The sequence below is a fragment of the Aotus nancymaae genome, unplaced genomic scaffold (assembly GCF_030222135.1).
Source record: "Aotus nancymaae isolate 86718 unplaced genomic scaffold, 86718_ANA_hifiasm-v0.15.2.pri h1tg000097l, whole genome shotgun sequence".
In the NCBI taxonomy this organism is placed as follows: domain Eukaryota; kingdom Metazoa; phylum Chordata; class Mammalia; order Primates; family Aotidae; genus Aotus; species Aotus nancymaae.
Genome location: NW_026988512.1, coordinates 2,678,122 through 2,705,813, shown reverse-complemented (window position 1 = coordinate 2,705,813; position 27,692 = coordinate 2,678,122). Strand labels below are relative to the sequence as shown.

General features: G+C 39.7%; 1 protein-coding gene across 2 annotated transcripts in view; it reads right to left on the bottom strand.

The window, feature by feature from the left end:
• Positions 1-27,692, bottom strand: part of HOOK3 (hook microtubule tethering protein 3) — a 137,302-nt gene that overhangs the window by 9,862 nt on the left and 99,748 nt on the right. For both annotated transcript variants that reach the window (XM_064370005.1, XM_012476023.3), the window contains 4 exons: positions 11,590-11,677; positions 8,828-8,862; positions 3,138-3,220; positions 2,062-2,162 (listed from right to left, as the gene is read on the bottom strand). In XM_064370005.1, coding sequence (XP_064226075.1) covers positions 2,062-2,162; positions 3,138-3,220; positions 8,828-8,862; positions 11,590-11,677 — 307 coding nt within the window. The remainder of the gene's footprint in view (positions 1-2,061; positions 2,163-3,137; positions 3,221-8,827; positions 8,863-11,589; positions 11,678-27,692) is intronic.

The window sequence follows — 27,692 nt, the reverse complement described above, 5'->3', positions numbered from 1 at the left end:
ACTATAACTTCAAATAAAATTTTCTGGGGTATATATTTGTACAAACATAAAACTTTTTACTTATATAAAGATCCAATTATAAAAAGTAATTCTGGCTTAAAATTAATAAATGCAGTTATGTACCATATAATGTTTCAGTCAACAATGAACTATATATATGATGTCCACCATCATATTGTAAAGGAGCTGAAAAATTCCTATCACACAAATACCATTGTGTAACTATTTCCTCACACTATTCAGTACAGTAATGTGCTGTACAGGTTTCCAGCTAGGCACAATACTCCATATCATATAGTCTAGTTGTGTACTAAGCTATATAGCCTCCAGGTTTGCATAAGTACACTCTACAATGTTTGCACAATGACAAAATTACCTAAGAATGCATTTCTCAGAACGTGTCCCTGTTGTTAAATGACTCGTGTCTGCACAGCAGACACTACCGACAGTAGTCTACTCTTCTCCTTTCCCTCTCATCTAGTCTGCTAGCCTTCTGCCTCTAATCAGATATGTACTTTGGGGAGAGGGTCCTGACTAGTGTAAGCCTATCACTGTGCCCATCTCTTCCTCTGCTGGCAATCCAGTTTGGCATGGACATTGGATGTGATTATTCTGGCTGGCCAAGTAGAGGACTGCTGGGAAACGTATTTTTACTTCTTCGCTCAATATTTTTATTTAGTTTTATTTTAAAAGATAGGGCCTTGCTCTGTAATCCTGGCTGGAGTGCAGTGGTGTGATCATAGCCCACTGCAGCCTTGAACCACTGGACTCAAGTGACTTTCCTGCCCCAGCTTCCTGAAAGGCTAGGGTTATAGCTGCATGCCACCATGACCAGCTAATTTTTTTTTAAGATGGAGATTTGCTCGTTTCCCAGGCAGGAATGCAATGGCGCGATCTCAGCTCACCACAACCTCCACCTCCTGGGTTCAAGTGATTCTCCTAAGATTACAGGCATGTGCCACCACATCTGACTAATTTTGTATTTTTAGTAGAGATGCGGTTTCTCCATGTTGGTCAGGCTGCTCTTGACCTCCTGACCTTGGATGATCAGCCCGCCTCGGCTTCCCAAAGTGCTGGGATTACAGGCGTGAGCCACCGTGCCTGGCCATGACCAGCTAATTTTTAAAAACATTTTCTTTGTAGAGATGGAGTCTGGGTATATTGCTCAGACTGACCTCAAACTTGAAACGGTAGAATAAAAACCCATTTACCTTTAACCGAGAGTCACCAATTACTTCATTGCCATATTTGATTTCTCTCCACACACACACACACACACACAAACACACACACACACAAACACACACACACACATGGGTTACTTATTTGGGAGACTATTTTTTAAAGTCTCCCAAATAAGTTATTCAGATCTCATAACATATAATCTTTAAATACTTAAGCACGAATCTCCTTAGATTAAGGATATTAACCTATATAACCACAAGCATTATCATCTGTAAGAAAACTGACCCCCTTAACCCCCAGTCTAGGACTCAGAGGTGAATACATTGATTTGGCAATTAGCAGAGGGTGGGGGTCCTCTTTTCAATGGGTCCCTGTGCTCTTCCACACTCCACAGTCTTGTTGGTCTGTTCTTGTTTTCATGACAGTGACTTCTATTCTAAATTCTGGATTTAGCTGATGGTTTTTTGAACATGTTATTTAGCTTGTTCCAATAAACCTCATTTTGCCTGTGAACTGGAACTAGAAGGTTACTTAAATTCAGGTTAACTATTATTTACAATGATACTCCATTAGGAAGCACAGTACATCAGTTGTCCCATCATTAATTAGGGCTGTTAATTTTGTTGACTAGTAAGGTGGCAAGTGCCACTCATTTCCCACTCAAAGTACATTTTCCTCTTGGTAATTAGTAAGCAATCCGTGGAATGACCTATTTTGACCACTGCTTCTTGCTCAGGTTCTTTTTATTTGTTAAAAGATCTGTTCTTCTGAGAGTTTTCTGCCTGAGAAGTTGCTGTAGTGTCAATCTCATTTGAGACTTCACTGAAATGTGATCAGAAGGTAATAAAGTGAGATGCCTCCGAAATTCATACTTACACTTTTGGCTTTCTCTAAGTATTTTTTATATCGTTCTTCCATTTGCTTCATTTCCTCTTCTTTCTTTCGTAAAGCTTCTTGTAATTCTTCAATTTTTAAGGCTGCAGATGAGACATAGTACTATATATATATAAACATATATTTAGATTGTAACAAATATATGTAAATTGTCATAATATTTATTTTAGATTACAACAATTTTAAAAAGATTTTAATTGACTAACAACAAATAGTTAACAGCTTTGAGAGACTGGTCTATTTTTATGCATTATTTTCTTCTAAAAAAAATTCAGATTTTAAATTTTTTTTACAAAATTCTTATAAATAAATAAAAACTCCGGTATGAATAAACAAAATGTGATACATATATACATTATAATATTATTCTCCCTTAATTATGATACATGCCATGACATGGAGACACTATGTTAAGTGAAATAAACCAGATACAAAAGGACAAATATTACTTAATTCTACTCATATGAGTGACCTAGAATAGTCAAATTCACAGAGACAGAAAATGGAATAGCGGTTATTAGGGGGTGGGAAGAGGGAGGAAGGGAGAGTTATTGTTTAATGGATAAGAACTTCTGTTTGAGATGATAAAGTTTTGCAGATGGTTAACAGTGACAGTTGCACAACAATGTCAATGTCCTTAATGTCACTAGACTATACACGAAAAATGGCTTAAAATGGTGTGTTTTGGCCGGGCGTGGTGGCTCACGCCTGTAATCCCAGGACTTTGGGAGGCCAAGGCGGGTGGATCATCTGAGGTCAGGAGTTCAAGACCAGCCTGGCCAACATGGTGAAACCCCGTCTCTATTACAAATAAAAAAAATTAGCTGGGTAGGGTGGCTCATGGCTGTAGTCCCAGCTACTAGGGGAGTTAGGTGAGAGGATGGCTTGAGCATGGGAGGTCAGGCTGCAGTGAGCTGTGATCATGCCATTTACTCCAGTCTGGGCAACACATCCAGACCCTGCCTCAAAAATAAGTAAATAAAATTATGTAAACTCACTATCACTATGGCAGTATACAGTAAGCCCATTTAAAAACTATCCTAATTAAGAAAACTCACAGCTGTTGTTAAATCTTGGCTCGAGATCTTCAATAATGGCTCTCTTCTTCTGTAGTTCATTATTGGCTTCATGCAGCTTCTCTCTGTAACAAATAGGTAAATGTCACCTACTACTATTTCGCTAATTTTTTCCACTTCAAAGATCTAGGTTCTTTATACTTGGATTACACTTGCATTGCATGTGTAATGCAATTAATTGCATGCAAGTGATATGAAACAAATATGAAAAGACAAAACATGAATTTAATATATTTAAAAAATAAGTAAAAAGTAAAGACAAAAAAATTCCTTTTTGTTTGAAAAAGTAGTCATTTGTTTTACACAGACCTTTATAAAGAGAGGGTATAGATTTTTTCTAGGAATAAGCATACTTAAATAACTTTGTAAAGGTTTTACCAAGCAAAATCTTGTTGCAAAAAAATGAAGTTCTAAAAATAAGAATTAACAAATAGAACACTACATATCAATAAAAAGAAATAAACAAATGATACATGCAACCACGTGAATAGATGTCATAGAATGTTGAACAAAGGAAGTCAAAGGGGTAACCATGTATGATTCCATAATGAATGGAAGGTGATACAGATCAGCAGTGTGGCTAGTTTTGGGGTCAATCTACTGGGAGGAAGAATATAGAATCCTGGTCGGTTGCTAGATATATTACGTATGTTGATCTGGGTCAACTATATATGTATGTTTGGGAGGTCTTGGCAGGTGGATCACTTGAGGTCAGAAGTTTGAGACCAGCCTGGCCACCATGGCAAAACACAGTCTCTGCTAAAAATACAAAAATTAGCCAGGCGTGGTGGCAGGCGCCTGTAACCTAGCTACATGGGAGGGAGAATTGCTTGAACCTGGGAGGCGGAGGTTACAGTGAGCCAAGATCGCGCCATTGCACTCCAGCCTGGGTGACAGAGTGAGACTCTGTCTCAAAAAACAAAAAACAACAACAAAAAAAACTAGGAACTTAGGACATGTATTTTATGTGTCATATTCCAATATAAATGCATTTAAATAATTGATCGAAAGTGAGATATTTTTCCCCTGGCATTTGTATAGTATGCGTAATTCTCCCTTTATCATAGTTAATACGGCACTATGTAACATAACTAGGGAAGAAGCCTGCAAAAATGGGAAGATACAGAAAATCACTAATTAAAAAAATAGAGCACTTTGTTATGTCTATTTATGATCTTTTCCATGCATAATGCTTAAATAAATCTTTCTCTTTCTCAATATTTTTTGAGGATGTGACATTGTGGGCATATATGACCTATGACAAAGAACATTTACAATATAACAGTTTAAAGAATAATAAGGCTGGGTGAGGTGGCTCACGCCTTTAATCCAAGCACTTTGGGAGGCCGAGGCGGGTGGATCATAAGGTCAGGAGGTTGAGACCATTCTGGCTAACACAGTGAAATCCCGTCTCCACTAAAAATACAAAAAATTAGCCAGGCGTGGTAGCACGCGCCTGTAGCCCAGCTACTCAGGAGGCTGAGGCTGCAGAATCGCTTGAACTCAGGAGGCGGAGGTTGCAGTGAGCCAAGATCACGCCACTGCACTCCAGCCTGGGCAACAGAGTGAGACTATGGCTCAAAAAACAAAAAAGAATAATAAAACTAAGCCCAATGAATCACTACCATGTTACCAAAAAAAAAAAAAAAAACAGAAATTGGCTAGCCACAGTGTTTCACACCTGTAATCCTAGCACTTTGGAAGGCCGAGGTGGGTGGACTGCCTGAGTTCAGGAGTTCAAAACCAGCCTGGGCAACATGGTGAAACCCCATCTCTACTAAAATACAAAAAATCAGTCGGGCATGGTGGTGCATGCCTGTAGTCCCAGCTACTCGAGGGGTTGAGGTGGGAGAATCGCTTGAACCTGGGAGGCAGAGGTTGCAGTGAGCCGAGATGGCAACACTGTACTCCAGGCTAGGTGACAGAATGAGACTGTCTCAAAAAAATTAAAATAAATAGAAATCATCCCAAAAACTTAGAAGTCACACGTGTCTCTATATTCTTCCCAGAGGTAACCAAAGTCCAGAATTTGAATCATTCTCATGATTTTCATGATGGTTTTATTGTCTTTATGCTGTTCCTAAACAATATATTGCTTAATTTTGTGAAATTTAAGTTTTATACATTAATCATTACGTATTATTCTGACTTGCATTTTTCACTAAACACTATGTTCTTGAGATTCATCTGTGTTGATGTATTAGCCATGGTTTATTTCACATTGCCCCTATTGTTTGGTATTCTATTGTTTGAATATACCTATTCTATCACTTTCCAATTGGTGGACATTTGCATATTATTTTTACTTTTCTGTGATTACAACGTTCTTCCATACTTTCTTCTATATGCCTCCTGCTATGCACAGACAATATTTCTAGGAATCTAGTATATATATAGTGGAACCGAGAGGTCACATAATATGTGGCATGTTCAGGTTTACTAAGCAGACTGATGCATACTCCTACCAGCAGCGGATGAGAATTACCATTGTTTAACATCTTCAGCAATACTCAGTACATCGGATTTTTAAAATGTTAACAATCTGATGTGTAAAATGGTCTCCACTGTAGTTTATTTTTTTTAGACAGAGTCTCACTGTGTCACCCAGGCTGGAATGCAATGGTGTAATATCAACTCACTGTAGCCTCTGTCTCCCGGGTTCAAGCGATTCACTTGCTTCAGCCTCCCAAATAGCTGGGATTACAGGCATGTGCCAACACGCCCAGCTAATTTTTGTACTTTTAGTAGAGATGAGGTTCCACCATGTTGGCCAGGCTGGTCTTGAACTCCTGACTTTGAGTGATCCACCTACCTCGGCCTCCCAAAGTGCTGGGATTACAGGTATGAGCCACCGTGCCTGGCTTTTTTTTTTTTTTTTTTTTTTTTTTTTTGAGACAGAGTCTGGCTCTGTTGCTCAGGTTGGAGTGCAGGCTGGAGTGCAGTGGTGTGATCTTGGCTCACTGCAAACTCTGCCTGCCTCAGCCTCCCAAGTAGCTGGCATTACAGGCACATGCCACCATGCCCCACTGATTTTTGTCTTTTTAGTAGAGACAGGGTTTCGCCATGTTGGCCAGGCTGGTCTCAAACTCCTGACCTCAAGTAATTTGCCCTTTAGGGCCTCCCAAAGTGCTGTAATTTTAGGCATGAGTCACCACACCTAACCCATTGTAGTTTTAAATATGCATGAGACTGGCCATATTTTGAGGTATCTGTGGCCTCTGTGGTGGGCTAAATTGTGTCTCCTAAAAAGACAAATTGAAGTTTTAATTCCTAGGATATGTCAATGTGTCACTATTTGGAAATTGGGTGTTTGTAGATGTAATTAGTTAAGACGAGGGCACAGTGGATCAGGGAAGGCCCTAAATCCAATGATTAGCATCCTTATAAGAAGGTCACGTGAGACACAGACATACAGAGAGAAGAATGACATGTGAAGGTGGACAAAGAGACTGGAGTGATCTGTCTACAACCAAAGAACACCAGGACTGCTGGCAGTTACCAGCAGCAACAAGGAGCACAGAGCAGATTGTCCCTCCAAACCTCTAGAAGGAACCAGCCTGCTGCCACCTTGGCTCTTCTTCTAGCCTCCAGAACTATGAGAGAATAAATTTATGTTGCCATAAGCCATCTAGTGTGCGGTAATTTGACATGGCAGCTACAGGAACTAATAGGTTCCATCTTCACTAATAAATCCCTTCTGATGAAGATTTTTCACCTTGTAAATGACTGAACACAGAATAATGGGTAGAGGGTAGTTTTATGAAATGACTATTTTTTGCCATAAAGGAATGAGAATTTTTTTTAAAAGGATAGACTTCAGTACTAAATTCTCATTGCAGGTAATCTTACAAAAAGCAAAAGTAACATTTTCTGTTCTAGTACAGTAAGACTCTGCCCACTGCTAGAATTGCTAGCAAATCTGTCGCCAGGAGTAGCTTGTGTCTCCCACATTTATCATTTAAAAAACAAAAACTGGGTAGCATGAGGCAAACTGCCAGAGAAGAGAATTTCTTTCCCATCTTAGTAGAATAAATCCAGATTATCTTTGTGGTACTTGGGATGTCTGGTTTAGCACAATGTAATGTTGTAACACTTTAACAGGCTATCTATTCATGGTCATTAACTCAATGCTTTCAAGGAGTTTTGCTAGAAAACAATGAGGAGGATTAAGTTGTTACTGGGTGCAAGAAAAATTATGAAACATTTCTTATATTGTCAACCTCAGTTATAGATAAAGAGAAATGAAGATTTCTTCTTCATGAAAAAACAAATGTGAGTATTTTAAAATTCATCTCATTGGGTGCAGTGGCTCATGCCTGTAATCCCAGCATTTTGGGAGGCCAAGGCAGACAGATCACCTGAGGTCGGGAGTTCGAGACCAGCCTCATCAACATGGAGAAACCCCATTTCTACTAAAAATACAAAATTGGCCGGGTGTGGTAGTGCATGCCTGTAATCCCAGCTACTCAGGAGGCTGAGGAAGCAGAACTGCTTGAACCAGGGAGGTGGAGGTTGCGGTGAGCTGAGATCATGCCATTGCACACCAGCCTGGGTAACAAAAGTGAAACTCTGTCTCAAAAATAAATAAATAAATAAAAATAAAATAATAAAATTTACTTCATTTTTTAGATCAAAAAGTCCTTGTTTGTAATTCAAGGAAATATTTAAAAATCTACTGACAAGCTATTATAGACTTTTAAAAATTTACTTAAAAAGGAAGATTAGATTGGGTGTGGTGGCATGTACTTGCAATCCCAACTACTCAGAAGGCTAAGGCAGGAGGATTGCTTGAGGCCAGGAGTTCAAGTCCAGCCTGGGCAGCACAGTAAGACCCTCTCTCTTAAATTTTTTTTTTTTTTTTTTTGAGACAGAGTCTCGCTCTTTTGCCCAGGCTGGAGTGCAGTGGTGTGATCTCAGCTCACTGCAAGCTTTGCCTCCTGGGTTCAAGCGATTCTCTTGTCTCAGCCTCCTGAGTAGCTGGGATTACAGGCATCAACCACCATGCCTGGCTAATTTTTGTATTTTTAGTAGAGACGAGATTTCACTGTGTTGACCAGGCTGGTCTCGAACTCCTGACCCACCTTGGCCTCCCAAAGAGCTGGGATTACAGGTGTGAGCCACTGCACCCAGTGAAAAAAATTTTTTTTTTAAATAAAGAGAGTAAGCTGGCAATACTTTAGAGCTGGCAAACTATAGCCCAAAGGTCAAAACCAGTCTGCTGCCTGTTGGTATCTATAAAGTTTTACTGGAACATGGCCACATCCGTTAGTTTACATATTGTCTATGGCTGTTTTCAAGCCACAACTGTAGAGCTAAGTGGTTGTGACAGAGACCAGCTTTCAAAGCCTAAAGTAATTACTATTTGACCCTTTACAGAAAGACGTGTCTGACCCATGATCTAGAGTGTCTCAAACTCCTAACTATGATTGTAAATACTATCACAAAGGCAGAAAACCCTGAAGTCTCATTTGAGAAAGCAGTTCTAAAGCAGTCATTGTTCTGACCTGAGAACCTTGGGTGGAAATGACCCTTCAGACTCTGTTAATGTGCATTATAATTTTTTATTTCTTCAAGGACCACCTGTGCCGCCACCTAGACACTCCGTATCTACCTAACACAAAGCATGTGTATTCTACCATAGAAGAATCAGCCTCAACAGCTTTTATACTTACAGATGTTCTTCAAGCTTCTTTTTTAGAAGGACTGACTAAAAATGAAAAACAAAACTAGTTTATTACCTCACATTTTAACTAAAATAGTATTTTTAAAGTTAAAAGTACAATAGTTATTAATTTTTTGAGCAAGCTCTCAGTAATTTGTTTGGTCAAAGAGCTCAAAACACACAATGTACCCCAGTTTAAATCGCTTTATAAAGGAAGAGAGCAGCCCCTAAGTGATGACACTCAGTATAAAATACCCACAGCCTGGATACATAAATTCTCTACTTATAGTCAGGGAAATGAATAAAATAGAATTAAAAAGCCACTTAATTATAGACCTAATATTCCTGGATATGGCAGGCAGACAAGACCATAGTAATAATAAACTTCCCTTAAGACACTTATCTGCTATACTGTTTTTCTTGAGTCATAATAAAGTACTGGGTCCATTTCTATAAATACGTCTGACTTAATTAGTGACTTATGAAAATATACAGGTTACAAATAATTTTTGCAATAGATGGGAATGTTTAGAATGGCAAATGCACAGCCTTTAATATGTTGGAGAATGCAGCTTTCACTGGGTAAAAAAAAAGTCTCCTGAAAAGCAGGAGATCAAAATTGACCTAAAAATAAATAACGTTCTTTATAAGACCACTAAATTTCATAATTAAACACGTATTGAGTACATACTATTAATAAATTTTATGAAATATTTCATATTGAGATAAATGGTTATATAATTAATTCAGCCAAAATCCAATTAACATAGGCTTATAAAACAAATTGTCCAATAAATCAACACCAGCAATGAGGGAAAAGGAACCCTCACACTAAGTTCTTTTGATAATGATTACCATAATTTTTTATTCATTTCCATCCTAACACAGTTCTGTAATACTTCAAATTCACTTCTTTCCTCAATATGTTAACTATAACTACATCAGTAGATCCACATGTCCTCTATCACTGCTCCCCAAATATACAAAAATATAACCCTATTAACTTTATTTATTTTATACAAAATTAAAAAAAAAATAAAGATGGGGTCTCACTTTCTTGCCCAGGCTGGTCTTGAACTTGTGGGCTTCAGTGATCCTCCCACCTTGACCTCTCAAAGTCCTGGGATTACAGGCGTGAGCCACTGCGCCCAGCCAACTCTATTAACTTTCAATTATTGCTCATTTCCTCTTTAGCACAGGACAAAATGTAAATACTTTTTAGAAACTTCAATTCTGTACTTAAGTTTTCATTAGACTCTAGCAGAACTTTAATTCTGAGATGATATATAATAAAATAGTTAAATGGGTGGTTAATAAGCCAAACAATGCTCTAAATCATTTCATAAACACTGCTATATGTAAATCTCACAGCCTGTGTAGTAATAGCCCATCTTACGGTTGAGGAAGGGCAGGCTGGAGAACATTTAGTAGCTTTCAAGTGGTAGATCCAAAACCCAGGTCTGCCAGACCCCAGAGCCCATGCATGGCCTTCACCACCAGGCTTCCAATGTTGCAGTGCCTCTCCAAACTAAAGACTGTTTCTACCAAAGCATGGGGCAGCAGCAGGGTGGACTGCATCCAGATAATTTATACAAATGAATAAATTATAATGGGATGGAACAGGAATGAGACGGAGAATAAAACCAAGAGCAGACTTCTCTTTGACTGACTCTTTAACATTTTGATATCCTTTGAATATCTTAATTGTAAAGGCCCTAAACTTATAGGGCAAGTAATCCAGGTATTCATTTTGCACAAAACTACCTTAATTAAAATTTTCCATAACATCAACTATGATGGCAGTCTAAATACAAAAACTGCTCACTATATAAAAATAAGAAGGAAGCCATACTTACAATAGCCTTGAGCAGAAACCATGCCAAGAGACAGAGAGGACAAATTAGTATGAAGCAAACACAGCAGCCGAGAGAAGGAACGATTTAGCAATTCATGAACAGGTAAAAGATATGCACTTTTTTTTTTCCTGAGATGGAGTTTTGCTCTTCTCGCCCAGGCTGATTGAAGCAAAGACTGATCACCAAAATTTAGTTTTTTCTCCTCTTTACACTATTTTTGAACACTCTAAATCTTAGTTCTGTTGTTTGCTATTCATTAAATATACAGGATTTGCGAAATTTGACTGACTTAAACTTTTGTCAGAGACTGATGACTGTGCTACCCGAGCACTGTGATAGAAGGTTAACATGCAGGTGTGAAGAAAGGCAGTCCTTGGCTAATATATTTACCCTGTTCTAATCAGAGTGTGCAGAGCTGTGACAAAACACAGTGTGCTGGGGGATGTAAAAAAAGGGCCAGTGTTGGGGAAGCGAAAGAGTAAGAGGGATTCAGAAATATAGAGATAATGCAATTCTAGGGATGGCATTATTTTCTTAAATATCACTTTTACATTAAAAATTTCTACTTGAACATTCCAAATTTCCACTAGCAATTTTTTTTGACCAACGGGGAAAAACCCTACACTTCATCTTTGAATACTGAGTTGAGGACATGTAAAATATAAAGCCTCAATTAATTCCTCAGTTGGTAACTATAAATAAACTTCTAATTCCCAGCAGAGTGAATCTGAAGAAACAATAAAGTAGTATCTGGTCCTTTTTATAAGAAACGTTAGTATAAAGGAAAACACTGTTTCTTTTCTATAACCAATATAATACTAAATTATTTTGATAGAAAATATCAAATAAAAAAATAAAAGTTATTTCTCAACATTGTGAAACGGATGGACTATAACTGGTGCATATTAAAACTTACATCTTCTGCTTTCGAGCCTTGATCCTGTAAAGATTTTTGCAGTTCTTCAACTTGTGACTGTACTTCCAGAAGTCTTTGATTCACCAGCCTAGAAATGAAATGTACGTTAATTTTCCAAGTGGTGACTTATGTATGCCTTTTTTCCTTAGGTTGTCATATTACTTAGAAAGTATCATTAGCAAAATAAAGTCTCATGTTACAGCAGTAGTAGTACAGTAGTAGCCTAATGTCATGAGTAGCAGCTTATTTTTCTGATTATTTTTGGTACTGCTTGAAATTTCAAATGACTTCCAACACAGTGTTTGGGTGGGCACATATTTTAGAATCAATGTACTAAGGCATATTTATTTCTCTGAAGTTCACTTCAATACATGTTTATGAAGACTATGTGTCAAAAATTGTGCTCAGCACTAGTATTAAAAGATCTCTGCACCCAGGCAGGGCATGGTGGCTCATGCCTGTAATCCCAGCACTTTGGGAGGCCAAGGTGGACAGATTACTTGAGACCGGCCTGGGCAACACGGTGAAACCCCATCTCTACCAAAAGTATAAAAATTAGCTAGGCATGGTGGTGAGCACCTGTAAATTCCAGCTACTTGTGGGGCTGAGGCGGAAAGATTGCTTGAGCCCAGGAGGTTGAGGCTGAATGAGCTGTGTTCATCCCACTGCACTCCAGTCTTGGCAACAGAGTGAGACCCTACCTCACAGAAAAAAAAAAAAAAAAAAAAGATCCCTGTACTCACAGAATTAAAGTCTCGGGGGGAGGCAAAAGTGTAAAAAGTAAAATACAATCAGATGAAAACTTCAAAGTAGTACACAGATGCATACAAAAATAATAGTTGTATTATTGTATTATTATGCATACAAAAATAATAGTCAAAGAAACAATAACTCTCTGGAGGATTTAAAATACGCTGAACTTGAAATGAGACTAGAACAATAAATAAAACACCTGCTGGTTAAGGGCAGAAAGGAGATTCAAGACAGAGGTCAGTATGTCCAAAGTATGCAGAAAAATGAGAGGATGCAGTGAATTTAGGAATGGTATGGAGGCAAGTATGTTACAAGAGGAAGAATGGCTGGAGAGAAACGGGGGGAAAAGGAGATCAGCACAACCCTGTATAGAATGCAAAGTGTTTCCTGGGATTATCCTGTAATCAGTAAGCCTCAAGTCAGGCTGAAACTGGAATAACTCAGAACCTTCAATAACGCTGATTTCACGGCTTGACTTTCTTTTTTTTTTTTTTTTTTTGCGTTAGAGTCTCACTCTGTCACCCAGCCTGGAGTGCAATGGCGTGATCTCGGCTCACTGCAACCTCTGCCTCCTGTGCTCAAGCGATTCTTGTGCCTCAGCCTCCCGAGTAGCTGGGATTACAGATGCATACCACCATGCCTGGCTAATTTTTGTATTTTCAGTAGACACAGGGTTTCACTATGTTGATCAGGTTGGTCTCAAACTCCCAATCTCAGGTGATCCACCTGCCTCGGTCTCCCAAAGTGCTGGGATTACATGTGTGAGCCACTGTGCTCGGCCCACAGCTTGACTTTCATAAATTCTCTAGGTAATGATGCAACATTCAGGAGACCAACTTGCTTTCAAGGTCTTGGGTGATATTGAAGGATTGCAAGAAGGGGAAAACACGGTCAGACAGATCATACAGGTATTATGTCAGACAGATTACTTTAGTTTTAAAATGGAAGATATTATTAAAAAGGTTTAAGAGCAGGCATGAAGATGAGAGGAAGCTATTATTACTAAATATGCCTGAAACAGAAAGGCACAGTGGAGGAACTATCTTGAGAAAAGGAAAAAGAATACAAGGATTTTGGTATTCACTGAGCAAGGGAAGATAGGAGGAACAGGATGAGAAAGAAACACAAGAATCTGATTTTATATTTGTTGAAAATGAAATGCCTAGAAATCTGTCAAACAGCTAGATATTTCAATCTAAAGCACAGAGAAGACAGAGCTGAACATACAGATTTGGGAGCCATTTGGAGTTAACTGAGGCCACAAGCAAAGATGTTATTGTCTAGGAAGAGTATGAAAAATAGTGTAAAAGACTAACAGGATGGCCCATGGAGGATCAACCAAGGGGTAGAAACAGGAACCTCATCCTGAAGAATATCAGACAATGAGAGCGAATATAAGAGAAAGGTATTATTGAAATAAAAAATGTGAAGAAAGATGAACTGAGTAACAACACTGAATATAGTAGAAAGATGAGAAAAAATAACGTCTTGAGTGCTGCTACTAGGTTGGCCATTTAAGAGATGATCGGTTATCTTAGTAAGAAATATTTTTGTGAAATGATAGCAGTAGAAGCCAGACTGCTCCAAATTAAAAACAAAACAAGGCAATGACTGTTTAGAATCCAAACAGCCAAAATGTTTTAATAAGAAATTTTTTTACTTAAATTATAAGAAATTCTAGGTTTATAATTTAGAAAGGATCTCAGTAAAAGTTTAATTAAAACTATAATAACTTTTCACATCAAGGTAAAAATATCTGAGAGGTTTTGAGTAATAAAAGAATAAATTATCTTAAAAATCCACATTCAATATGGGACACAGGTCCATAAACACACTACTAATAATACTGTAATACTGTTCAATCTTTCCAGAAAGCAAAATGGAAATCCAACTAAAGGATTATTTTAACTATCCATCTTAGTCATTTTTGAGATTATTTCATCAAACAACACTGTAAGCCTACTAGGTGGAAGCCATTGTAAACATCATAAAACACAATTCAGTGTGCTCCAAGATGTTCTTTGGAACGGTTTAAAACAGCTAAATTCCCTCAATGGGGAATAGATGAGCAAAAGTAGTAATATAACGGTTAAAGTATGAAGTATGTAAGCAGCATAACTATAAGAAAATATATATTTTTAAAAGTACATCTATAAAATACTCAAAAAATTGAAATAATATCAAGCATATTCTCTAAACACAATAAAACTAGAAATCAGTAACAAAAGAAATTGTGGAAACTATACAAACACATGGAAATTAAACAGTATGTTCCTGAATGACCAGTAGGTCAATGAAAAAGTCAAGAAGGAAACAGAAAAATTTACTAAAACAAATAATAACGGAAACACAACATATCAAAACCTATAGGATACAGCAAAAGCAGTTCTAAGAGGGAAATTTACGGGTATAAGCACCTACATCAAAAAAAGAGAAAAACTTCAAATAAACAACCTAACAATGCAACTTAAGAAACTAGAAATGGAAGAACAAACCAAACCCAAAATTAGTAGAAGAAATAATAAAGATCAGAGCAGGCTGGGCACGGTGGCTCACACCTGTAACCCCAGCAATTTGGGAGGCCAATGTGGGAAGATCACTTGAGGTCAGGAGTTCGAGATCACCCTGGCCAACATGGCGAAACCCCATCTCTATTAAAAATACAAAAAATTGCCAGGTGTGGTGGCGCATGCCTGTAGTTCAAGCTACTCTGGAGGCTGAGGCAGGAGAATCGTTTGAACCCAGGAGGCAGAGGCTGCAGCAAGCCGAGATCACACCATTGCACTCCAGCCTGGTGACAGAGTGAGACTCTGTCTCAAAACAAACAAATAAAAAATAAAAATAAAAAATAAGGATCAGAGCAGAAATAAATGAATTTGAAATGAAGAAAACAATACAAAAGAACAACAAAACAAAAACCAGTCTTTTAAAAAGATAAATTAAATTGACAAACCTTTAGCCAGACTAAGAAAAAAAGAGAAAAGACCCAAATAAATAAAATCAGAGATGAAAAATGAGATATTACAACTGATACTGGAGAAACTAAAAGGATTATTGCTGGTTACTATGAGCAACTATATGCCAAAAAATTTAAAAATCTAGAAGAAATGGATAAATTCAGAGACACATACAACCTACTAAGATTAAATAATGAAGAAATCCAAAACCTAAACAGACCAATAGCAAGTAATGAGACTGAAACCATAATAAAAAGTCTCCCAATAAAGAAAGGCCCCAGATCCGCTGACCTCACTGGCTAATTCTACAGAACAATTAAGGAAGAACTAATACCAATCCTACTAATCCTACTCAAACTATTCTGAAAAATAGAGGAGGAAGGAATACCTCCAAACTCATTCTACATGGCCAGTATTATTCTGATACCAGAACCAGACAAAAACACATCAAAAAATAAAACAGAACTACAGACCAGGCACGGTGGCTCACACCTGTAAACCCAACACTTTGGGAGGCAAAGGCAGGTGGATCACCTGAAGTCAAGAGTCTGAGGCCAGCCTGGCCAACATGGTGAAACCCTGGCTCTACTAAGCCACTGCACTCCAGCTTGGGCGACAGAGTAAGAACCTATCTTTTAAAAAAAAAAAAAGTATAGGCCAACATAACCAATTGATATTTATGCAAAAATCCTCAATAAAACACTAGCAAAGCAAATTCAACAACACATTAAAAAGGTCATTTATGATCAAGTGGGATTGATCCCAGGTATGCAAGGATGGCTCAACATATTCATATCAACTAATATGACACATTATATCAACAGAATGAAGGACAAAAACCATATGATCATTTCAATTGATGTTGAAAAAGCATTTGATAAAATTCAACATCCATTCATGATAAAAACCTTAAAAACACTGGGTATAAAAGGAATGTATCTCAACATAATAAAAGTTACATATGAGAGACCTAAAGCTAATACAGTACTGAATGGGGAAAAACTGGAAGTTTTTCCTCTAAGATCAGGAACAGAACAAGGATGCTCACTTTCACCCTATTATTCAAACACAGTACTAGAAGTCCTAGCTAGAGCAATCAGACAAGATAAACAAGAGAAAGAAATAAACGGCACCCAGATTACAAAGGAATAAGTCAAATTACAAATCAACATACAAAAATCAGTAACATTTCTTTTCTTTTTCTTTTTTTTTTTTAAGGCAGAGTCTTGCGCTATTGCCCAGGCTGGAGTGTAGCGGCGTCTTGGTTCACTGCAACCTCCACCTTCTGGGTTCAAGGAATTCTCCTGCCTCAGCCTCCCAAGTAGCTAGGACTACAGAGGACCACCATCATGCCCAGCTAATTTTTGTAATTTTAGTAAAGATGGGGTTTCACCATGTTGGCCAGGCTGGTCTCGAACTCCTGACCCTTGTGATACGCCCACCTTGGTCTCCCAAAGTGCTGGGATTACAGGCGTGAGCCACTGCGCCCGACCGCAAAAATCAGTAACATGTCTATATGCCAACAGCAAACAATCTGAAAAACAAATAAAGAATCCCATTTATGATCACTACATATAAAATACCTAGGAATTAAGCAAATAAGTGAATTATCTCTACAATTAAAACTATAAAACAGTGATGCAAGAAACTGAAGACATGAAAAAATGGAAAGATATTCTATGTTCATGAATTAGAAGAATCAGTATTGTTAAAATGTCCATGTCAGGTGTGGTGGCTCACACCTGTAATCCTAGATCTTAGGGAGGCAGAGATGGGAGGACAGCTTGAGCTCAGGAGTTTGAGACCTGCCTGGGCAATTTAGTGAGACCCAGTTATCTACTAAAAGAAAAAAAAAAAAAGACAAAGTACTCAGTATGTCCAAGTTCCATACTTTGGCATATTGTTGGCCAGGCATGGTGGCTCACACCTGTAATCTCAGCACTTTGGGAGGCTGAGGTGGGTGGATCACCTGAGCTCAGGACTTTGAGACCAGCCTAGCCAACATGGTAAAACCCTGTCTCTACTAAAAATACAAATATTAACTGGGTGTGGTGGCACACGCCTGTAATCCCAGCTACTAGTGAGACTGAGGCAAAAGAATCTCTTGAACCTGGCAGGTGTAGGTTTCAGTGAACTGAGATTGCATCAGTGTACTCCAGCCTGGGTGACAGAGGGTGATTTCAACTCAAAAAAAAAAAAAAAAAGTCCATACTACCCAAAGCTATCTACAGATTCAATGCAATCCCTATGAAAATACCAATGAAATTCTTCACAGAAAGAGAGAAAAAAATCCTAAAATTTATATGGAACTACAAAATACCCAGAACAGCCAAAGCTATTCTAAGAAAAAAAAAAAAAATGGAGGAATCATGCTACCTAACTTCAAATTATACTACAGAACTATGGTAACCCAAACAGCATGGCACTGCCATAAAAACAGACACATAGACCAGTGGAACAGAACAGAGAACTCAGAGATAAATCTACGTATCTACAGTGAACTCATATTGACAAAGGTGCCAAGAACATATTCTGGGGAAAGGGCAGTCCCTTCAATAAATGTGCTAGGAGAGAGATCCAAGATGGCCGGTTAGGAGGAGCTCAGGATTGCAGGTCCGAGTGAAAGCACAGAGGGTGAGTGGATACCGCATTTCCAGATGGATTTTTACTGCCCAGAGACCAGGAGATTCACAGGTGGAGGAGCCCCACGGGTCGCCAGCGCGGCTGTTGGGCCTGTGCCCTGGCGCAGGGGTTCCCAGTGCAGAGTAAACTAGACTGTGTCCCCTCTTAGCCAGCAAGGGGAGCTGAAACACGGAGCCAAGCCAGGAGATTCCCAGGCAAAAAAGCGCCATGAATCTCAGAGCCACGGATTCAGCCGGCGCAGCACCTCCCAGTGCAGAGTAAACAAGACTGTGTCCCCACTTAGCCAACAAGGGGAGCTGAAGCAGGGAGCCAGGCCAGGAGATTCCCGGGCAAAAAAGGGCCACAAATCTCAGAGCCGCGGTTTTAGCGGCACAGTGGGTCGCCGCACGGGAAATCACACAGATCCCGGCACCTATTCAACAGGCGACCAGGTCACCTGGTAGAGAGCCGACCGTTCAACTAAAAAACAAAAGGCTCTCAGGCAGAGAGTCAGGTGACCAGGCCTGGCTGGTCCCACCCCCCACAAAAACAAAAACAAAAACAAAAAAACAGCAATTGGAAACGCTCTGGGTTGAGACTTTCACGGCAAGCACAACTGAACCCGGGACGGTCCAGCTCTGTGGAGGACGGGTGTCCGCCATTACGGAGGCAGCCTGCAGTTCCCGAGACAACCTGCCATCGCCAAGGCAACCCGCCATTACAGAGAGAGTCCGTCACTACAGAGGCGGGCCAACATAGCAGAAGCAGTTCTAACTACACCCATATAAACAGGACTGCAGGGAAGTTCACATGGCAGCTGGGCGAAGCCCACAGCAGCTCAGCGAAGTCTCTGCAGGCTGAGAATGACTAGGCTGCCTCCTTGTGGGCAGGGAAAACAGCAGCAGAACAGCAGAAACTCATAAAGCCCTAACTCCCTGGGACAGAACACCTGGGGGGAAGAAAAGGGGGTTTATGAGTTCTGCTGCTGCAGACTTAAAATTACCAAAATCAGAAAGTCAGCAACTACAAAGTCGACAGGTGGATAAATCCACAAAGATGGGAAGAAACCAGCGCAAAAAGGATGAAAACACCCAAAACCAGAACACCTCTCCTCCTACAAGGGATCACAACTCGTCACCAGCAAGGGAACAAGACTGGATGGAGAATGAGTGTGATGAAATGACAGAATCAGCCTTCAGAAAGTGGATAATAAGAAACTTCCGTGAGCTAAAAGAACATGTTCTAACCCAATGCAAAGAAACTAAGAACCTTGAAAAAAGACTTGACGAAATGCTAACGAGAATGGACAACTTAGAGAGGAATATGAGCAAATTGATGGAGCTGAAAAACACAACACGAGAACTTCGTGAAGCATGCACAAGTTTCAACAGCCGAATTGACCAAGCAGAAGAAAGGATATCAGAGGTCGAAGATCAACTGAATGAAATAAAACGAGAAGGCAAGATTAGAGAAAACAGGGTAAAAAGGAATGAACAAAGTCAACAAGAAATATGGGACTATGTGAAAAGACCTAATCTACGTTTGATAGGTGTACCTGAATGTGACGAAGAGAATGCATCCAAACTGGAAAATACTCCTCAGGATATTATCCAGGAAAACGTCCCCAACCTAGCAAGGCAGGCCAATATTCAAGTCCAGGAAATACAGAGAACACCACAAAGATATTCCTCTAGAAGAGCAACCCCAAGGCACATAATAGTCAGATTCACCAGGGTTGAAATGAAGGAGAAAATACTAAGGGCAGTCAGAGAGAAAGGTCGGGTTACCCACAAAGGGAAGCCCATCGGAATCACAGCAGATCTCTCAGCAGAAACCCTACAAGCCACAAGAGGGTGGGGGCCAATATTCAACATCCTTAAAGAAAAGAACTTTGAACCCAGAATTTCATATCCAGCCAAACTAAGCTTCATAAGTGAAGGAGAAATAAAATCCTTTGTGAACAAGCAAGTACTCAGAGATTTCATCACCACCAGACCGGCTTTACAAGAGCTCCTGAAAGAGGCACTACACATAGAAAAGAACAACTAGTATAAGCCACTCCAAAAACACATGAAATGGTAAAGAGCATCAACACAATGAAGAATCAGCATCAACCAACAGGCAAAACAGCTGGCTAGCATCAAAATGGCAGGATCAAATTCACACATAACAATATTAACCCTAAACATAAAGGGACTAAATGCCCCAATCAAAAGACACAGACTGGCAAATTGGATAAAAAGCCAAAACTCATCAGTGTGCTGTATCCAGGAAACCCATCTCACATGCAAGGATACACAAAGGCTCAAAATAAAGGGATGGAGGAAGATTTACCATGCAAATGGAGAGCAAAAAAAAGCAGGAGTTGCAATTCTCATCTCCAATAAAATAGACTTTAAAGCAACAAAGATCAAAAGAGACAAAGAAGGACATTACATAATGGTAAAAGGATCAATGCAACAAGAAGAGCTAACGATCCTAAATATATATGCACCTAATACAGGAGCACCCAGATACATAAGGCAAGTTCTTAATGACTTACAAAGAGACTTAGACTCCCACACAATAATAGTGGGAGACTTCAACACACCATTGTCAATATTAGACAGATCAACGAGACAGAAAATTAACAAGGATATCCAGGACTTGAACTCAGACCTGGAACAAGCAAACCTAATAGACATTTACAAAACTCTCCACCCCAAATCCACAGAATATACATTCTTCTCAGCACCACATCACACCTACTCTAAAATTGACCACATAATTGGAAGTAAATCACTCCTCAGCAAATGCAAAAGAACGGAAACCATAACAAACAGTCTCTCAGACCACAGGGCAATCAAGTTAGAACTCAGAATTCAGAAACCAACCCAGAACCACACAGCTTCATGGAAACTGAACAACTTTCTCCTGAATGTTGACTGGATAAACACTGAAATGAAGGCAGAAATAAAGATGTTCTTCGAAACCAACGAGAACGAAGACATCACATACCAGAATCTCTGGGACACATTTAAAGCAGTCTCTAGAGGAAAATATATAGCAATAAGTGCCCACATGAGAAGAAAGGAGAGATCTAAAATTGACACCCTATCGTCAAAATTGAAAGAGCTAGAGGAGCAAGATCAAAAAAACTCAAAACCTAGCAGAAGACAAGAAATAACTAAGATCAAAGCAGAATTGAAGGGGATAGAGACACGAAAAACCCTTCAAAAAATCAATAAATCCAGGAGCTCGTTTTTTGAAAAGATCAACAAAATAGACAGACCACTAGCCAGATTAATAAAAAAGAAAAGGGAGAATAACCAAATAGATGCAATAAAAAATGATAAAGGGGATATCACCACAGATGCCACAGAAATTCAAACCATCATCAGAGATTATTACAAACAACTCTATGCACATAAACTAGAAAACCGGGAAGAAATGGATAAATTCCTGGACAGTTGCCTCCTCCCAAGCTTAAACCAGGAAGAAGTCGAAACCCTGAATAGACCAATAACAAGGTCTGAAGTTGAGGCAGCAATTAAGAGCCTACCACACAAAAAAAGCCCAGGTCCAGATGGGTTCACAGCCAAATTCTACCAGACATACAAAGAGGAACTGATACCATTCCTTCTGAAACTATTCCAAATAATCCAAAAAGAGGGAATCCTTCCTAAATCATTTTATGAGACCAACATCATCCTGATACCAAAACCTGGCAGAGACTCAACAAGAAAAGAAAACTACAGGCCAATATCCATGATGAACATAGATGCAAAAATCTTCAATAAAATACTGGCAAGCCAATTACAACAGCACATCAAAAAGCTTATCCACCATGATTAACTAGGATTCATTCCGGGGATGCAAGGCTGGTTCAACATATGCAAGTCTATAAATGTAATTCACCACATAAACAGAACCAAAGACAAAAACCACATGATTATCTCAATTGATGCAGAGAAAGCCTTCGACAAAATTCAACAGCCCTTTATGCTAAAAATCCTCAATAAACTAGGTATTCACAGAATTTATCTCAAAATAATAAAAGCTATTTACGACAAACCAACAGCCAATATCATACTGAATGGGCAAAACTGGAAGCATTCCCTTTGAAATCTGGCACTAGACAAGGATGCCCTCTCTCACCACTCCTATTCAATATAGTACTGGAAGTTCTAGCCAGAGCAATCAGGCAAGAAAAAGAAATAAAGGGTATTCAATTAGGAAAGGAGGAAGTCAAATTGTCTCTATTTGCAGACGACATGATTGTATATCTAGAAGACCCCATCATCTCCGTCCAAAATCTCCTGAAACTGATAAGCAACTTCAGCAAAGTCTCAGGATACAAAATCAATGTGCAAAAATCACAAGCATTCCTATACACCAATAACAGACTTAAAGAGAGCCAAATCAAGAATGAACTGCCATTCACAATTGCTACAAAGAGAATAAAATACCTAGGAATACAACTAACAAGGAATGTAAAGGACCTCTTCAAGGAGAACTACAAACCACTGCTCAACGAAATAAGAGAGGACACAAACAGATGGAGAAACATTCCATGTTCATGGTTAGGAAGAATCAATATCGTGAAAATGGCCATACTGCCCAAGTAATTTACAGATTTAACACTATCCCCATCAAGCTACCAATGACCTTCTTCACAGAACTGGAAAAAACCACCTTAAACTTCATATGGAACCAAAACAGAGCCCGCATAGCCAAGTCAATTCTAAGCAAAAAGAACAAAGCGGGAGGCATCACACTACTGGACATCAAACTATACTACAAGGCTACAGTAATCAAAACAGCATGGTACTGGTACCAAAACAGAGATATAGACCAATGGAACAGAACAGAGGCCTCGGAGGTGACACAACATATCTACAACCATCCGATCTTTGACAAACCTGATAAAAACAAGCAATGGGGAAAGGATTCCCTGTTTAATAAGCGGTGTTGGGAAAACTGGCTAGCCATATGCAGAAAGCAGAAACTGGACCCCTTCCTGACACCTTACACTAAAATTAACTCCAGATGGATTAAAGACTTAAACATAAGACCTAACACCATAAAAACCCTAGAAGAATACCTAGGCAAAACCATTCAGGTCATAGGCGTAGGCAAGGACTTCATGACCAAAACACCAAAAGCATTGGCAACAAAAGCCAAAATAAACAAATGGGACCTAATCAAACTCCACAGCTTCTGCATGGCGAAAGAAACAGTCAACAGAGTGAATTGGCAACCAACAGAATGGGAAAAAATTTTTGCAGCCCACCCATCTGACAAAGGGCTGATATCCAGAATTACAATGAACTAAAACATATTTACAAGAAAAAAACAAACAAGCCCATTCAAAAATGGGTGAAGGATATGAACAGATACTTTACAAAAGAAGACATACATGAGGCCAACAAGCATATGAAAAAATGCTCCTCATCACTGGTCATTAGAGAAATGCAAATCAAAACTACATTGAGATACCATCTCACGCCAGTTAGAACGGTGATCATTAAAAAATCTGGAGACAGATGCTGGAGAGGATGTGGAGAAATAGGAACACTTTTACACTGTTAGTGGGAGTGTAAATTAGTTCAACCATTGTGGAAGACAGTGTGGCGATTCCTCAAGGACCTAGAAATAGAAATTCCATTTGACCCAGCAATCCCATTACTGGGTATATATCCAAAGGATTATAAATCGTTCTACTATAAGGACACATGCACACGAATGTTCATTGCAGCACAGTTTACAATAGCAAAGACCTGGAACCAACCCAAATGCCCATCGATGATAGACTGGACAGGAAAAATGTGGCACATATACACCATGGAATATTATGCAGCCATCAAAAACGATGAGTTCGCGTCTTTTGTAGGGACATGGATGAACCTGGAAACCATCATTCTCAGCAAACTGACACAAGAACACAAAATCAAACATCGCATGTTCTCACTCATAGACAGGTGTTGAACAATGGGAACACACGGACACAGGGAGGGGAGCACTATACACTGGGGTCTGTTTTGGGGTTTGGGGGAACAGCGGGGGGTGGGGAGTTGGGGAGAGATAGCATGGGGAGAAATGCCACATATAGGTGAAGAGGAGGAAGGCAGCAAATCACACTGCCACGTATGCACCTATGCAACAATCTTGCATGTTTTTCACATGTACCCCAAAACCTAAAATGCAATAAAAAAAATAATGTGCTAGGAAAACTAGATATCGCTATGTAAAATAATGAAACTAGACCCCTATCTCTTGCCATATGAAAAAGTCAAATTAAAATAGATCAAAGATTTAAATCTAAGACTTGAAACTATGAAACTACTAAAACAAAACTGGAGAAATGCTCCACGACATTGGTGTGGGCAAAAATTTCTTGAGTAATACTCCATAAGCCCAAGGAACCGAAGCAAAAAGCAACAAATGGGATCGTATCAAATTAAAAGGAAACAAATCAACAAAGTGAGAGAGAACCCACAGAATGGGAGAAAATATGTGCAAATTCCCCATCTGACAAGGGATGACTAATCAGAATATATAAGGAGCTGAAACAACCCTACAGGAAAAACTCTAATAATCCTATTTTTAAAATTGGCAAAAGGAAGGCTGAGTGTGGTGTCTTATCCCTGTAATCCCAGCACTTTGGAAGGCTGAGGTGGGTGGATTGCTTGAGCCCAGAAGTTCAAGACCAGCCTGGGCAACATGACAAAACCCCATCTCTACAAAAAAATTTAAAAAAAATTAGCTGGGCATGGTGGCACATGCCTGCAACTCCAGGTGCTTGGAAGATGAGGCAGGAGGATCACTTGAGCCCAGGATGTTGAGGCTGCGGTGAACTGTGATCGTGCCACTGCACTCCAGCCTGGGTGATGGAGTGAGATCCTGTCTCAAAAAAAAAAGATAAAAGACCTACACAGATATTTCTCTAAAGAGGCTGGGCATGGTGGTTAATGCCTATAACACTGGCAGTTTGGGAAGCAGAGGCGGAAGGATCCCTCAAGTCCAAGAGTTTGAAACCAGGCTGGGCAAATTAATAAACTAGCCAGGCATGGTGGTGTGTGCCTATAGTCCCAGCTACTCAGAGGCTGAGATGAGAGGATAGCTTGAGCCTGGGAGGTCGAGGCTACAGTGAGCTATGATCATATCACTGCACTCTAGCCTGAGTGACAGAGTGAGATCCTGTCTCAAAAAATAATAATAAAAAACAAAAAAAATTAATAGGCACAGAAAATGTGGAATGTGTAGATGTAGACAATGGAGCACTATTTAGCCATAAAAAAGAATAAAAGCCTATTATTTGCAAAAACATGGATGAAACTGAAGGTCATTAAGTTAAATAAACCAGGCACAGAAAGACAAACTTTGCATGACCTCACTTATTTGTGGGAGCTAAAAATTTTTAAAATTGAACTCATGGAGCTAGAGAGGAGAAGGATGGTTACCACAGGCTGGGAAGGGTAGTGGGGAGAGGTGGAGAGGGTTAATAGGTACACAAAAAGAGAAAGAATTAATCAGATCTAGTATTTGCTAGCAAAACAAAGTCACTATAGTAAAGAAATAATGTAATCGTACATTTAAAAATAGCTAAAATAGTATAATGGGATTTGTTTGTAACATAAATGATAAATCCTTGAGATGATGGATACCCCATTTACCCCAATATGATTATTACGCACTGCATACCTGTATCAAACTATCTCCTGTAACCCATAAAACCTACTATGTACCCACAAAAATAAAAAATAAATTAAAAAGTTCATCTACAAAATAAATGAGGATTATAATGCCTACCTCATGGGTTGTTTAAAAGACCGAGATAATACATAAAGTGTGTCGGCTGAGCGCGGTGGTTCACGCCTGTAATCCCAGCACTTTGGGAGGCTGAGGTGGGCGGATCACAAGGTCAGGAGTTCCAGACCAGCATGGCCAATATCATGAAACCCCATTTCTACTAAAAACATAAAAATTAGCCCGGTGTGGTGGCAGGCTCCTGTAGTCCTAGCTCCCTGGGAGGCTGAGGCAGGGGCATTGCTTGAACGCAGGAGATGGAGATTGCAGTGAGCCAAGATTGCGCCGCTGCACTCCAGCCTGGGCGACAGAGCAAGACTCTATATCAAAAAAAAAAAAAAAAAAAAAAAAAAATACACACACACACACACACACAGACAAAGTGTGTCTAGTAGAGGCTCTGCACATTGCAGGTATTTTATCAATGTGAATTGCCTCTATCTTCTTTCTTCCACTTTAGGGAATGATATAGTTAACATTTTAATCAAAGTCCAATTGCTAAGTACATACAGTTGTGGGATACAGAAGGGAGGGTGAGCCTGAGATCACAGAACACTCTGAGAGTTAGAGAAACAAGATCAGGTCTACTCTGACAGAATTTCTGGGGAATACTGATGGGGCTCCCCTCTCAACGCTCCATTCTCTTAATAGTGTTTGAGGATTAGTGGGTATTATAGATTCGGTAAAAGTGTTCACTCTTGTGAAAACTAATTAGAAAGGACTTTAGAGGTCTATGACAGACTTTGCCTTCTGCCAGGTGATATACATAGGCAGTGAGCAAACTGTAACAGACTCAGTGGGACCCAGTGTTGAAAACTAGTAGGAGATTAAGTTAGAGTCAAGGTAAAATAAATGCTCATTAAATTCAGTAAGAACAAACTTAAAGTAAGTCACTTAGGAGAAAAAGCATCCTGTGAGAGGAAGACAGGAAAAGGAATAAATATTGTGCAAACATAGTAGAAGATAAATTGGCAAGAGAGTATGGAGGCCGGGCGCGGTGGCTCACGCCTGTAATCCCAGCACATTGGCCAAGGTGGGCGGATCACGAGGTCAAGAGATCGAGACCATCCTGGCCAACATGGTGAAACCCATCTCTACTAAAAAATACAAAAATTAACTGGGCATGGTGGTGCGTGCCTGTAATCCCAGCTACTTGGGAGGCTGAGGCAGGAGCACTACTTGAACCCAGGAGGCAGAGGTTGCAGTGAGCCAAGTTCACGCCACTGCACTCTAGCCTGGCGTCTGAGAGAGACTGTCTTAAAAAAAAAAAAAAATGAGGCCAGGCGCGGTGGCTCACACCTGTAATCCCAGCACTTTGGGAGGCCGAGGTGGGTGGATCACGAGGTCAAGAGATCAAGACCATCCTGGCCAACATGGTGAAACCCCGTCTCTACTAAAAATATAAAAAATTAGCTGGGCATGGTGGTGCGTGCCTGTAGTCCCAGCTACTCAGGAGGCTGAGGCAGGAGAATTGCCTGAACCCAGGAGGCGGAGGTTGCGGTGAGCCGAGATCGCGCCATGGCACTCCAGCCTGGGTAACAAGAGTGAAACTCCTTCTCAAAAAAAAAAAAAAAAAAAAAAAGAAAGAGAGTATGGATTAGGTATGGACACTTTGGAGTCAGGCAGTCAGGGTCTTAGTCTGAGTTTCCTCATCTGTAAAACTTCCATAAAGTAAGAAAGGATGTTTAAGACACCCAGCACAGTATCTGAGACAAACAGGTGCTCAGTAAATATTAACTGTTGGCCGGGCGCGGTGGCTCAAGCCTGTAATCCCAGCACTTTGGGAGGCCGAGGCGGCTGGATCACGAGGTCAAGAGATCGAGACCATCTTGGTCAACATGGTGAAACCCCGTCTCTACTAATACAAAAAAATTAGCTGGGCACGGTGGCGCGTGCCTGTAATCCCAGCTACTCAGGAGGCTGAGGCAGGAGAATTGCCTGAACCCAGGAGGCGGAGATTGCGGTGAGCCGAGATCGCGCCAT